Raw genomic sequence first — 14,469 nt, 5'->3', positions numbered from 1 at the left:
GGGCCATAGACCTAATCTACTCCATCCAAAAGCGAAAGTCTCCTTCCCTCATTCTGGCTCTTGACGCGGAGAAGGCTTTCGACCGCATTTCGTGGTCTTTTGCCTTCGCAGTCCTTGGCAAAATGGGATTCTCTGGTAAATTTTTAGAGGGGATTAAAGCACTTTACCGCTCCCCATCGGCCCAGGTTGGTTAACGGTGTTTCATCTGCCAGTTTTGGGATTGCCAATGGCACCAGGCTGGGGTGCCCACTTTCTCCTTTAATTTTTGCACTAGTCATGGAGCCTCTGGCAGCAAAGATTCGTAATAACACTGCTATCCACGGGGTGTCTACGGGCTTAACCGAGCACAAGATTGCGTTATATGCTGATGATGTCCTGATTTCTCGCACGGATCCAGCCCAATCCCTTCCCTCTCTTTTATCCGAGATCCGTTCGTATTCTCAATTTTCCGGTTATAAAATTAACGTTGACAAAACGGAGGTCCTTGACTTTCATATTCCGGCAGCACTCAAACATGATTTACAAACTATGCTACCCTGTAACTGGTATGAAAAGAAAATCAAGTACCTCGGTACATACTTGACCCACCATCACCACCAACTTTTCCAGGCAAATTATCCCCGCTTATTGCAAACAATCAAAGATGATTTGTTGGAGTGGTCCAATTACTTCATCTCCTGGATAGGCAGAATAAACTCTGTCAAGATGAGTGTGCTCCCCCGACTTTTATATTTGTTTCAGACTCTCCCGATTTATGTTCCTCCCTATGTTTTTAAGACCTTGCAACGCCAAACGTCCTTTTTTATCTGGAACCGTAAACGCCCTCGCATCAGACTTAAACTACTTCAGCGCCCTTCCAGAGAGGGAGGGCTGGGTATCCCGGACTTTAGAAAATACTTCTATGCTGCGCAGCTCTCTCAGTGTGCACAATGGTGCAACGAGGGCGGGACGGGGAAGGTTTGGGTAAGGATTAAGGCAGAGGAGATGGGTCTGGCCACACTATCCTCCCTATTATGGCTTCGCCGGAACCAGCGCCCCCGTACGGTCCTTTCACATCCCGTAGTATGTCGTTCATTAGCGACATGGGACTTGACAAATAGACGATTACTTTGGGCCCACTCCCGTCTCCGCTAATTCCATTGTTCCATAATCCAGCCTTCCCCCCGGGTACGTGTAGATCCTCGTATGCAACTTGGCGCTCGAGCGGTATATTGTATATTAATGACGGGCTCCTCACGAATTGGCGTGGGAAAAGGAGCTGGGATTTACTATTGACAATGAAGACTGGGTAGATATCTGGGATAATGCAACTTCCAGTTCCATATGTGTTAAAATTAAAGAAAATATCTACAAATTGCTCTACCGCTGGTATTATGTCCCTTCCCGCTTACATACTATGTTCCCCGACACCTCGGATAGATGCTGGAGGGGTTGTGCAGACGTAGGCTCGTTTATACACATCTGGTGGACCTGCCCGAAAATTTAAAAAATCTGGGGTGAGCTTATTGCCTTTCTCTCGCGCCTATTCGAAACCTCTATTTCTCCTGACTCCCAATACTTTTTGCTCCCTATGACTCTCCCTACTCTTAATCGACACCAAAACAAGCTATTTCAACATGTAGTTTCGGCTATGACATGCCAAATAGCCATGGACTGGAAGAGCCCGACTCCCTCCCCAATGCCGGTGATAATCTCCCGAATTTGGTATGTACATAAAATGGAATACATGACCGCTGTTACTCGTAACTCCTCTAAACAATTTGATAAAATATGGTCTCCCTGGCTAGCCTCACAACAGGCTTCCTCCCCATTTGTAACTTGATACCCTGCAATGCTGCTCCACCAACCTCTTGTCTTTGGAGGCCACCCCTCCACTTCTCTCTCCTCCTTTTCTTTCATTCTGACTTGACTTGCTCTTTCTCCCCTGTTTCCCTGACTCCTTCTATTTTCTCTTCGATTATTACTTTCTTCTAATCTCTACTACCAACTCTCTTTGACGGACTGCCACTCCGTTGCCGAGAGTAACCCTTTAAATTACCTTAAATTTCAAAAATGGATCCAATCTGTTGATGTTACAATTCATTGCAGTTACATCTGTACTTTGCCTACCTACTTTGCCTGGTATGTCTTGTTTCTTCTGTAACAACTTTGTGATCCACCCAATAAAAAGTGTTTAAAAATAAAAAAAAATAATTGTACAGCTATAGTGAGCTATCTAAATGTGGGCTTCCTTTCTAAATCCCTCAGATCTACAGATATATTGGCGCATCGTGCTGTGTGTACAGGCGATCAACAGTGCAACTGGGCGAGAGCATGTAAATACCCGACCAGTTCGTGACGTCAGTCACAACGGATCGGGCAGTGTATATGCAAAATGCACTGCCCGATTCGTCGGTAGCTACATCTGCTGATCAATTGATCTGCAGATATAGCTTTAAGTGTATACCCAGCATAAAATAAGGGGTATCAAAATAAAATCCACTGTTATGAAAATATCTTCCATCCACTTTGATGGTTTCAAGATCTGGAAGACAGCCCAGCACCAAACAAGTAAAACTCATAGCATAGTAAATGAAGGAATTTTATAAAATGTAATAAAATCACGTACAACGGAAGTACTTGATGAGCACCTCAATAATCACTACAAATCAATATTTTTTTTTACAGGGAGACTATAGGAACCATCAGGCCCTTCATAATTTTTTATTTTATTTTAACTATTCCCTAACTTTCACACAGAGAAACCTGCACAGACCTAACTGATATGTGCAAGCTTCTGTACAGCTCACACCTTGTAATGAAAATTGCATTGCAATGTGCGAGTTTAAGCACTAAAAAACTTGAGGAGACTCGCAATTGTAATGGGCGTAGTATGATATGCCGGCGGCTGGGCTCCCGGCGGCCAGCATACCTGGCGCCGGAATCCCGACTGCCGGCATACCGACAGCTGGGCGAGTGCACATGAGCCCCTTGCGGGCTCGCTGCGTTCGCCACGCTATCTATTCTCCCTCCAGGGGGGTCGTGGACCCCCAAGAGGGAGAAAAGGTGTCGGTATGCTGGGTGCCGGGATTCCGGCGCCGGTATACTGTGCGCCGGGATCCCAACAGCCGGCAAACTAAATACCACCCCATGTAATATCCTCATGTGGCCCACTGACAAACAACAATTCTTCTCTCCTTTTATAGATTTCTTTAGATATATCTCCATATTACCATGTGACTCAGCGCTGTATCACATTTATTACAGGGACGTGCAGTGAGGTAACTGGCTCAGGAGGCACTGGCTAGTACCAAAGCCACATTTACATACAATATGTGAGCCTAAGGGTTCACGTGGGCATTATGTAAAGGTGCAGCAGTATATAATGCTGGAAATTTGGTTAGTTTTGATCAGAGATGTTTAATAGATAATTTCTGCGCTTGTGGATGCTTGTTACTTATATCACATCAAATATCAAAAATCTTATATATATAAGATTTTTTTGTATAACCATTGGTCCTCAGAAATGAATAAGTATTAAGAATTAATATTAGGAAGGCCTGTATTTATATAATATCACATTTATTGTGCAATCACAATCAGAAATATGCATAAAAAATATACATCAATAAGCAACAATAAAATGGTAAAATTCCAAGGAGAGAGTGATAAGATCAATTATCTGTTCTCTCCTTCATATGCATACATTAAAACAAGTAATTTGATTCCTAGAATAGTATAAAATACTTTGGAAATAGTAACTATTGGCAAACTCCCAGACTTTATCCTCCTCCAAAGAATGAAAATAATGTATTTGTAACAATGATGTTCACAGCGGCTGTTTGTGTCCAAATAGTATCATTAATAGCTGATACGCACCTCGGAGCTGGACTTAATTAGTAGTACTGCAATTGCCAGCGTCCCGGCTAATAAATAAGAATTTACTTACCGATAATTCTATTTCTCGTAGTCCGTAGTGGATGCTGGGGACTCCGTCAGGACCATGGGGTTTAGCGGCTCCGCAGGAGACAGGGCACAATAATAAAAGCTTTAGGATCAGGTGGTGTGCACTGGCTCCTCCCCCTATGACCCTCCTCCAAGCCTCAGTTAGGATACTGTGCCCGGACGAGCGTGCATAATAAGGAAGGATATTGAATCCCGGGTAAGACTCATACCAGCCACACCAATCACACCGTACAACCTGTGATCTGAACCCAGTTAACAGTATGATAACAACGAAGGAGCCTCTGAAAAGATGGCTCACAACAAGAATAACCCGATTTTTGTAACAATAACTATGTACAAGTATTGCAGACAATCCGCACTTGGGATGGGCGCCCAGCATCCACTACGGACTACGAGAAATAGAATTATCGGTAAGTAAATTCTTATTTTCTCTAACGTCCTAAGTGGATGCTGGGGACTCCGTCAGGACCATGGGGATTATACCAAAGCTCCCAAACGGGCGGGAGAGTGCGGATGACTCTGCAGCACCGAATGAGAGAACTCCAGGTCCTCCTCAGTCAGGGTGTGCCCCTGACCAAGTAGCAGCTCGGCAAAGTTGTAAAGCCGAGACCCCTCGGGCAGCCGCCCAAGATGAGCCCACTTCCTTGTGGAATGGGCTTTTACTGATTTTGGCTGTGGCAAGCCTGCCACAGAATGTGCAAGCTGAACTGTACTATAAATCCAGCGAGCAATCGTCTGCTTAGAAGCAGGAACACCCATCTTGTTGGGTGCATACAGGCTAAACAGCGAGTCAGATTTTCTGACTCCAGTCGTCCTGGAAACATATATTTTCAGGGCCCTGACAACGTCAAGTAACTTGGAGTCCTCCAAGTCCCTAGTAGCCGCAGGTACCACAATAGGTTGGTTCATGTGAAAAACAGAAAACACCTTAAGGAGAAATTGAGGACGAGTCCTCAATTCTGCCCTGTCAGAATGAAAAATTAAGTAAGGGCTTTTATATGATAAAGCCGCCCATTCTGACACACGCCTGGCTGAAGCCAGGGCTAATAGAATCTTCACCTTCCATGTGAAATATTTTAATTCCACAGTGGTGAGTGGATCAAATCAATGTGACTTTAGGAAACTCAAAACAACATTGAGATCCCAAGGTGCCACTGGGGGCCCAAAAGGAGGCTGTATATGCAGTACCCCTTTTACAAACGTCTGAACTTCAGGCACTGAAGCCAGTTCTTTCTGGAAGAAATTCGACCGGGTCGAAATTTGAACCTTAATGGACCCTAATTTTAGGCCCATAGACAGTCCTGTTTTCAGGAAATGTAGGAAACGACCCAGTTGGAATTCCTCTGTAGGGACCTTCTTGGCCTCACACCACGCAACATATTTTCGCCAAATGCGGTGAAAATGTTTTGCGGTTACATCCTTCCTGGCTTCGACCAGGGTAGGGATGACTTCATCTGGAATGCCATATCAGGATCCGGCGTTCAATTCCCATGCCGTCAAACGCAGCCGGGGTAAGTCTTGGAACAGACAAGGCCCCTGCTGGAGCAGGTCCTCTCTTAAAGGTAGAGGCCACGGTTCTTCCGTGAGCATCTCTTGAAGTTCCGGGTACCAAGTCCTTCTTGACCCATCCGGAACCACGAGTATCGTTCTTGCTCATCTCCTTCTTATGATTCTCAGTACTTTTGGTATGAGATGCATAGGAGGGAACACATACCCTGACTGGTACACCCACAGTGTTACCAGAGCGTCCACCGCTATTGCCTGAGGGTCCCTTGACCTGGCGCAATATCTGTCTAGTTTTTTGTTCAGGCGGGACGCCATCATGTCCACCTTTGGTTTTTCCCAACGGTTTACAATCATGTGGAAGACTTCCCGCTGAAGTCCCCACTCTCCCGGGTGGAGGTTATGCCTGCTGAGGAAGTCTGCTTCCCAGTTTTCCACTCCCGGAATTAACACTGCTGAGAGTGTTATCACATGATTTTTCGCCCAGCGAAGAATCCTTGCAGTTTCTGCCATTTCCCTCCTGCTTCATGTGCCGCCCTGTCTGTTTACGTGGGCGACTGCCGTGATGTTGTCCCACTGGATCAATACCGGCTGACCTTGAAGCAGATGTCTTGCTAAGCTTAGAGCCTTGTAAATTGCCCTTAGCTCCAGTATATTTATGTGGAGAGAAGTCTCCAGACTTGATCACACTCCCTGGAAATTTTTTCCTTGTGTGACTGCTCCCCAGCCACTCAGGCTGGCATCCGTGGTCACCAGGACCCAGTCCTGAATGTCGAATCTGCGGCCCTTTCATAGATGAGCACTCTGCAGCCACCGCAGAAGAAAACACCCTTGTCCTTGGAGACAGGGTTATCCGCTGATGCATCTGAAGATGCGATCCGGACCATTTTCCCAGCAGATTCCACTGAAAGGTTCTTGAGTGAAATCTACCGAATGGGATCGCTTTGTAAGAAACCACCATTTTTCACAGGACCCTTGTGCAATGATGCACTGATACTTTTCCCGGTTTTAGGAGGTTCCTGACTAGCTCGGATAACTCCCTGGCCTTCTTCTCCGGGAGAAAACATCCTTTTCTGGACTGTGTCCAGAATCATTCCTAGGAACATTAGACGTGTCGTCGGAAAAAGCTGCGATTTTGGAATATTTAGAATCCACTCGTGCTGTCGTAGAACTACTTGAGATAGTGCTACTCCGACCGCCAACTGTTCTCTGGACCTTGCCCTTATCAGGAAAGCGTCCATATTTCTTTTAGGAAGAATCATCATTTCGGCCATTACCATGGTAAAGACCCGGGGTGCCGTGGACAATCCAAACGGCAGCGTCTGAACTGATAGTGACAGTTCTGTACCACGAACCTGAGATACCCTTGGTGAGAAGGGCAAATTTTGGACATGTAGGTAAGCGTCCCTGATATCCAGTGACACCATATCGTCCTGGTTCGCTATCACTGCTCTGAGTGACTCCATCTTGATTTGAACCCTTGTTCAAATCTTTTAGATCTCACCGAGCCGTTTGGCTTCAGTACCACAATATAGTGTGGAATAATACCCCTTCCCTTGTTGTAGGAGGGGTACTTTGATTATCACCTGCTGGGAATACAGCCTGTGAATTTTTTCCCAATACTGCCTCCCTGTCGGAGGGAGACGTTGGTAAAGCAGACTTCAGGAACTTGTGAGGGGAAGACATCTCGAATTTCCAATGTACACCTGGGATACTACGTGTAGGATCCAGGAGTCCACTTGCGAGTGAGCCCACTGCATGCTGAAACTCTTGAGATGACCCCCCACCGCACCTGAGTCCGCTTGTATGGCCCCAGCGTCATGCTGCGGACTTGGCAGAAGCTGTGGAGGACTTCTGTTCCTGGGAATGGGCTGCCTGCTGCAGTCTTCTTCCCTTTCCTCTAACCCTGGGCAGATATGACTGGCCTTTTGCCCGCCTGCCTTTATGGGTACGAAAGGACTGAGACTGAAAAGACTGTGTCCTTTTCTGCTGAGATGTGACTTGGGGTAACAAAAGTGGATTTTCCAGCTGTTGCCATGGCCACCAGGTCCGATGGACCGCCCCTTTATACGGCAATACTTCCATGTGCCGTCTGGAATCTGCATCACCTGACCACTGTCGTGTCTATAAACATCGTCTGGCAGATATGGACATCACATCTACTCTTGAAGCCAGAATGCAAATATCCCTCTGCGCATCTCGCATATATAGAAATGCATCCTTAAAATGCTCTATAGTCAATAAAATATTGTTCCTGTCAAGGGTATCAATATTTTCAGTCAGGAAATCCGACCAAGCCCCCCCAGCGCTGCACATCCAGGCTGAGGCGATTGCTGGTCGTAGTATAACACCAGTATGTGTGTATATACTTTTTAGGATATTTTTCAGCTTCCTATCAGCTGGCTCCTTGAGGGCGGCCGTATCTGGAGACGGTAACGCCACTTGTTTTTATAAGCGTGTGAGCGCCTTATCCACCCTAAGGTGTGTTTCCCAACTCGCCCTCACTTCTGGCGGGAAAGGGTATACCTCCAATAATTTTCTATCGGAGGAAACCCACGTAACATCACACACTTTAATTTATCTGATTCAGGAAAAACTACAAGTAGATTATTCCCACCCTACATAATACCCTTATTTGTGGTACTTGTAGTATCAGAAATATGTAACACCTCCTTCATTGCCCTTAACATGTAACGTGTGGCCCTAAAGGAAAATACGTTTGTTTCTTCACCGTCGACACTGAAGTCAGTGTCCGTGTCTGTGTCTGTGTCGACCAACTGAGGTAAATGGGCGTTTTTACAAGCCCCTGACGGTGTCTGAGACGCCTGGACAGGTACTAATTTGTTTGCCGGCCGTCTCATGTCGTCAACCGACCTTGCATCGTGTTGACATTATCACGTAATTCCTAAATAAGCCATCCATTCCGGTGTCGACTCCCTAGAGAGTGACATCACCAATACAGGCAATTTGCTCCGCCTCCTCACCAACATCGTCCTCCTACATGTCGACACACACGTACCGACACACAGCACACACACAGGGAATGCTCTGATAGAGGACAGGACCCCACTAGCCCTTTGGGGAGACAGAGGGAGAGTTTGCCAGCACACACCAAAAACGCTATAATTATACAGGGACAACCCCTTATACAAGTGTTTTCCCTTATAGCATTTTCACATATGTAATCATATCGCCAAATAAGTGCCCCCCTCTCTGTTTTAACCCTGTTTCTGTAGTGCAGTGCAGGGGAGAGCCTGGGAGCCTTCCTCACAGCAGAGCTGAGCAGGAAAATGGCGCCGTGTGCTGAGGAGAATAGGCCCCGCCCCCTAAAACGGCGGGCTCTTCTCCCGGAGTTTGTGAGATCTGGCAGGGGTTAAATACATCCATATAGCCTCAAGGGCTATATGTGATGTATTTTAGCCATAAAAAAAGGTATAATACATTGCTGCCCAGGGCGCCCCCCCCAGCGCCCTGCACCCTCAGTGACCGCTGGTATGAAGTGTGCTGACAACAATGGCGCACAGCTGCAGTGCTGTGCGCTACCTTATGAAGACTGAAAGTCTTCTGCCGCCTGTTTCTGGACCTCTGGACCTCTTCAACTTCGGCATCTGCAAGGGGGGTCGGCGGCACGGCTCCGGGACAAACCCCAGGGTGAGACCTGTGTTCCGACTCCCTCTGGAGCTAATGGTGTCCAGTAGCCTAAGAAGCAAATCCATCCTGCACGCAGGTGAGTTTACTTCTCTCCCCTAAGTCCCTCGTAGCAGTGAGCCTGTTGCCAGCAGGACTCACTGAAAATAAAAAACCTAACTTAAACTTTTATTCTAAGCAGCTCAGGAGAGCCACCTAGATTGCACCCTTCTCGGCCGGGCACAAGAATCTAACTGAGGCTTGGAGGAGGGTCATAGGGGGAGGAGCCAGTGCACACCACCTGATCCTAAAGCTTTTATTATTGTGCCCTGTCTCCTGCGGAGCCGCTAAACCCCATGGTCCTGACGGAGTCCCCAGCATCCACTTAGGACGTTAGAGAAAGTTTGTTTATCCAAGCACTATACACTGGTATAATTACCCTTCCTGGTGCCTCTAATCAATCAGCCACATGTATCTGCACTGCACGGCCCTTTCTCCCGATGGTGATGCACTCACCGCTGGCGGGACTTCTGTCTGGTCACGGGTGCCTCCGTATGGTGCTACCCAATAGCGCCAGGTGATTTGACCACGGATGCTGCTGTCCGCTCACAAGCGCCTGCTTGCTATGGCTTTCCCGGTGATGATAGCTGCTGCGAGAACTGGTTCGGCTGTACAAACTTAGTCCAGCAGCAAGATCTGTGTAAGAGCTGTGGTGGGCTCAATATGTGGTAGGAGGAAGTCTGGAGGATAGCAATTGCTGCTCTGGTCAACGAGTTTTGTCCCACAATACACTGGGACTTTTTCAAGACTGTAATCAGAGATGTGCAGAAAAGATGCACTGCCTCACCTGCCATAGACTTTTTACTTCAGAGTTTTGACTATAAAAATGATTACAATAATACAAAGAAGATATTTCTAATATATTCTTTTTATTTTTCATATACTTTATACAGTCAAAAATCTGGCACAACGTTAGTAAGAAAGGAAGGCTCTGCCGCACCTGCCTTACCCCACCGCATGTCCCTGACTTATTATCTATTCACTATAAGAGACTAATCAGAGGTATCAGAGGAGCATGTGCAGAGCTCCTCCAATCAGAGTTCATCTCATGCTCCTCTAACCAATTGTGCAGAGTCTCATAGGACTAAAATGAAGCATGCCAGAGGTCAATGTTGCCGGCGCCTCTCCTGCGGCTCACTTAGGTCCAGATGTATAATAATTTTCCTTCAAAGCAGCTTTGAATCAAGTCACCACCCCTTTCCTAAAAACAATCTATTTTAAAATAAGTTATCTAATTTAGTGTCAGGATTTGAAAAAAATAAATGACCCACTATATTTAGGCTGTACCTCCATTTCAAGGTAAAAGTGACTTTGTTTTCCTTAATTTGGAGGAATCTCTACCACATCTGTAATCCTTAAATGTGCTCAGTATTCTCACGCTGAGGCTCTAGCAGAGTCTCTTTCACCTACACATCCTTACTCATGCAGATGGAGATGCATATTTCGCCTATGACGCCTTGAATTTAGTGGACTGAATGGAGGTGGTAGGAGATAGTGGCAGGTGGGTAGTTTGACTGGGGTGATACACCTGTCAAACCATAATGCAGGTGTACTAATGTAAGCTCAGGGAAAACAGAAACCTCCCATGGAGCATAAGGATGCAGGCATGTTCACGCAAAATGCATGTCCCTAGCTAACACAACAAAGACACAGATGTGCCTGTTTGGAGGAGGATCACTTTTGGGAGCCAAACCTCTAGTGCAAAATGCAAACGAATGATGATGATGATTATCAGCAGCCACTTTTGATTGGCTGAATGTGTATGAATCCCTCCCACTAATTCTATTATGATAGTAATGTTGATGCTGCAATCTGTTCCATTATTACCAATTAAAGATATTTCCAATTTATGTTTCAAAGAGTTAGGCAACAGATGTGTGTATTCATTTGAACACTCATTTTATGGTTGCTCTTTGTTTTCCTTTTACAAAACAATGTGACTGTTATTACACTGGCTACTCATGTACTACAGTGCATGCTAAGCAAAAGGCACCTTCTTTAATTGAAGCATTTAGCTTTTATGGTTTAGATGCAAATTACACCCAACTCAGTATAAGCTCCATTTATATTAACTACTGTAACCTTTATCCAGATTTGACTTGACAGCATAATTGCGGACGGGTGTGGATAACTAGGTCGACAGTCATTAGGTCGACCACTATTGGTCAACAGTAACTAGGTCGACACCTCATATAGGTCGACATGGTCATTAGGTCGACATGAACAAGGTCGACGTGGAAAAAGTCGACATGAGTTTTTGGTGAAAAATTTGTGTCGTTTTCTTTGTAAAGTGACTGGGAACCCCAATTAGTGCACCGTATCCCCTTGCATGGCTCGCGAGCTTCGGGCAAGGTGCCTCACTCGGCTACTGCTGCGCTCGGCACAGGTTACTATTCCCAATCGTAGTCCACGTGGATCGTAAAGTATGAAAAAGTAAAATAATTTAAAAAAATTTAAAAAAATTAAGGCCAAACTTTTTCCATGTCAACGTAGTGATCATGTCAACCTAATGCATGTCAATCAATAGTGGTCGACCTAATGAATGTTGACCTAAGTGCAGTCGATCCCATTCTGGACATGTAAATTCTCCACAGAAGGAAACTAAATTATAGTTGAAGCTCACACAATTCCACACTGTATGAGACAGCCAGGTAGGTATGAGATTGTAGACTTACCTTGCTAACTTCTTTCAAAGCTCGTTTGCATGCCTCATATTTTGCACAATCTTTTGGTGTTTTTTGACAAATAGTCTATATTTGTAAAAAAAAAAAAAATCCTATTAAAAGTAATAATGATAACAGGTTTAATAGAATCCATTTGTTTTTTTAAACCTCTATTCTGGCTGTAGTATCATCCATGTTATAATGTGAAGGCTTCTCTAAGTATAAATCTTCTAAATTGGTAAACACTTTGATCATTTCCAATTGAAATTACAACAGTAAGTACTCTTTTGATGTGGGTTACCTACCTTATACAGCTGCAGTGACCCAACCAAGTTATTCTAACAGCTTGCAGAACAGAAGATAAGGGGATATATTTAGGAAGCAGTGATTCTTGTAAGCCACTGCTTCTTGGCAAGTGTGACCTAAAAATGTAAAAGAGACACTAATAATAAGTACTGCACAAAACATGCCAGGCTTTGCACTTAATATTAGTGTCACTTTAAAATTTGTGGTCACACCCATAGAAAAGTGTAGGGCCACTGAGAGCTGTATGGAGCATGGGTACTGGGGAGGTGTGGCCACGCACCCTCAGATAAAAACAGAAAAAACATATGTGCAGCCTCCTCAGCAGCTGACCTGGGAGCCTGCCAGGCCCCGACAACAAGCCCAGGCCCAGGTAATCAGTGACACCCCTCCCCCCTCTCCACCTCGGCGCCCCTGGAGAAGCGCTTTGTAAATATAACCTATAGTGTGAATCTCCTGGCACTGTGGGTATGTACTGCATACAGTGGATGACTAGACAGAGCACTAGCCAATTCAATCTGTTTATGCACACAATACACACACATTCACCTCTGCAACTATGGGGGTCATTCCGAGTTGTTCGCTCGTTATTTTTTTCTCGCAACGGAGCGATTAGTCGCTAATGCGCATGCGCAATGTCCGCAGTGCGACTGCGCCAAGTAAATTTGCTATGCAGTTAGGTATTTTACTCACGGCATTACGAGGTTTTTTCTTCGTTCTGGTGATCGTAATGTGATTGACAGGAAGTGGGTGTTTCTGGGCGGAAACTGGCCGTTTTATGGGAGTGTGTGAAAAAACGCTACCGTTTCTGGGAAAAACGCGGGAGTGGCTGGAGAAACGGAGGAGTGTCTGGGCGAACGCTGGGTGTGTTTGTGACGTCAAACCAGGAACGACAAGCACTGAACTGATCGCTGATCGCACTGGAAGAGTAAGTCTCGAGCTACTCAGAAACTGCACAGAGAAGTCTTTTCGCAATATTGCTAATCTTTCGTTCGCAATTTTGATAAGCTAAGATTCACTCCCAGTAGGCGGCGGCTTAGCGTGTGCAAAGCTGCTAAAAGCAGCTTGCGAGCGAACAACTCGGAATGACCCCCAATATCCTGTATGCATATGGATATGCAGATGAATTTTCAATTCGGAATCTTATGAAAAACATGATAATAAACATATAATGCCAGCTATACCGGTCATAAAGAAAATAAGGCATATATATGAAAGTGTATACAAGTCTATAACATTATACGGGCATATTCAATTGTTTAAATAGTCGGTTGGGTGTCTGTTTTTTTCTGTCTATTAGATAGGAATAAACAGACACCCGAATTACTTTTCAAACAATTGAATACCCCTGTACATATCTTAAGGATCAGAATGGAGGAAGGCACTCTAATAGTCAATGGGGGAGATGTACATAATGCTGCTTCTGTATTTCTTAGTTCATGCAAGTTTACCAAAGCATCAGCTTTATAATGTGTGTGTGTGTGTGTGTGTGTGTGTGTGTGTGTGTGTGTGTGTGTGTGTGTATGTGTGTGTGTATGTGTATGTATATATATATATATATATTGAAAGAAGAGATTTCCCCCGGGGAGATTTCCCCAGGGAGCTGATGTCGTACTTTGGTATGTAAAAGTTTTGTATAATAAAATAATCTTAAAAAAGAGAGATTGTTTATTTTTTTAAAAAGCAATACATAAAAAACTGTTTACAATTTGCCCAGAATAACAATAAACAATGTTTGTACAGACGATAGTTGTGTTGGTAATTCAAACAACATCAAAATGATCTTCTTTGTAGAGATGTCAGAGAACAATGTGCTAACCCAACGCGTTTCGTCCTACGCGTTGGGTTAGCACATTGTTCTCTGACATCTCTACAAAGAAGATCATTTTGATGTTGTTTGAATTACCAACACAACTATCGTCTGTACAAACATTGTTTATTGTTATTCTGGGCAAATTGTAAACAGTTTTTTTATGTATTGCTTTTTAAAAAAATAAACAATCTCTCTTTTTTAAGATTATTTTATTATACAAAACTTGTACATACCAAAGTACGACATCAGCTCCCTGGGGAAATCTCTTCTTTCACTATCTGTTGTTCATACCCCATCTAACAGGGGGTATCTTCCCTAAGTTGAAGCTTTCACATCTTTAGCGCGATAAAGGTCTTATATCTTTTCAACTATATATATAGAAGTACATATAGGCAGCACTGCACTCAGGAGACTTCATCCAGTTTCTTTTATCGAAGGTAAATCATCCAATAAAAAAAACTGAATGAAGTCTCCTGAGTGCCGCCTATCTGTACTTCTATTTTTGGGCAAACACACCCCAGGAGGGCACCGGAGCAAGTACTATCTGTATCATGT

The 14,469-nt window shown here is 44.7% G+C and overlaps 1 protein-coding gene across 2 annotated transcripts in view; it reads right to left on the bottom strand.

The window, feature by feature from the left end:
• Window positions 1-14,469, bottom strand: part of ARHGEF26 (Rho guanine nucleotide exchange factor 26) — a 269,992-nt gene that overhangs the window by 107,781 nt on the left and 147,742 nt on the right. For both annotated transcript variants that reach the window (XM_063916107.1, XM_063916106.1), the window contains exon 9: window positions 11,811-11,885. In XM_063916107.1, coding sequence (XP_063772177.1) covers window positions 11,811-11,885 — 75 coding nt within the window. The remainder of the gene's footprint in view (window positions 1-11,810; window positions 11,886-14,469) is intronic.

Source organism: Pseudophryne corroboree, chromosome 4 (assembly GCF_028390025.1).
Source record: "Pseudophryne corroboree isolate aPseCor3 chromosome 4, aPseCor3.hap2, whole genome shotgun sequence".
Taxonomy (NCBI): domain Eukaryota; kingdom Metazoa; phylum Chordata; class Amphibia; order Anura; family Myobatrachidae; genus Pseudophryne; species Pseudophryne corroboree.
The sequence above is the reverse complement of the archived record's forward strand: the minus strand, read 5'-3'. Positions and strand labels throughout refer to the sequence as shown.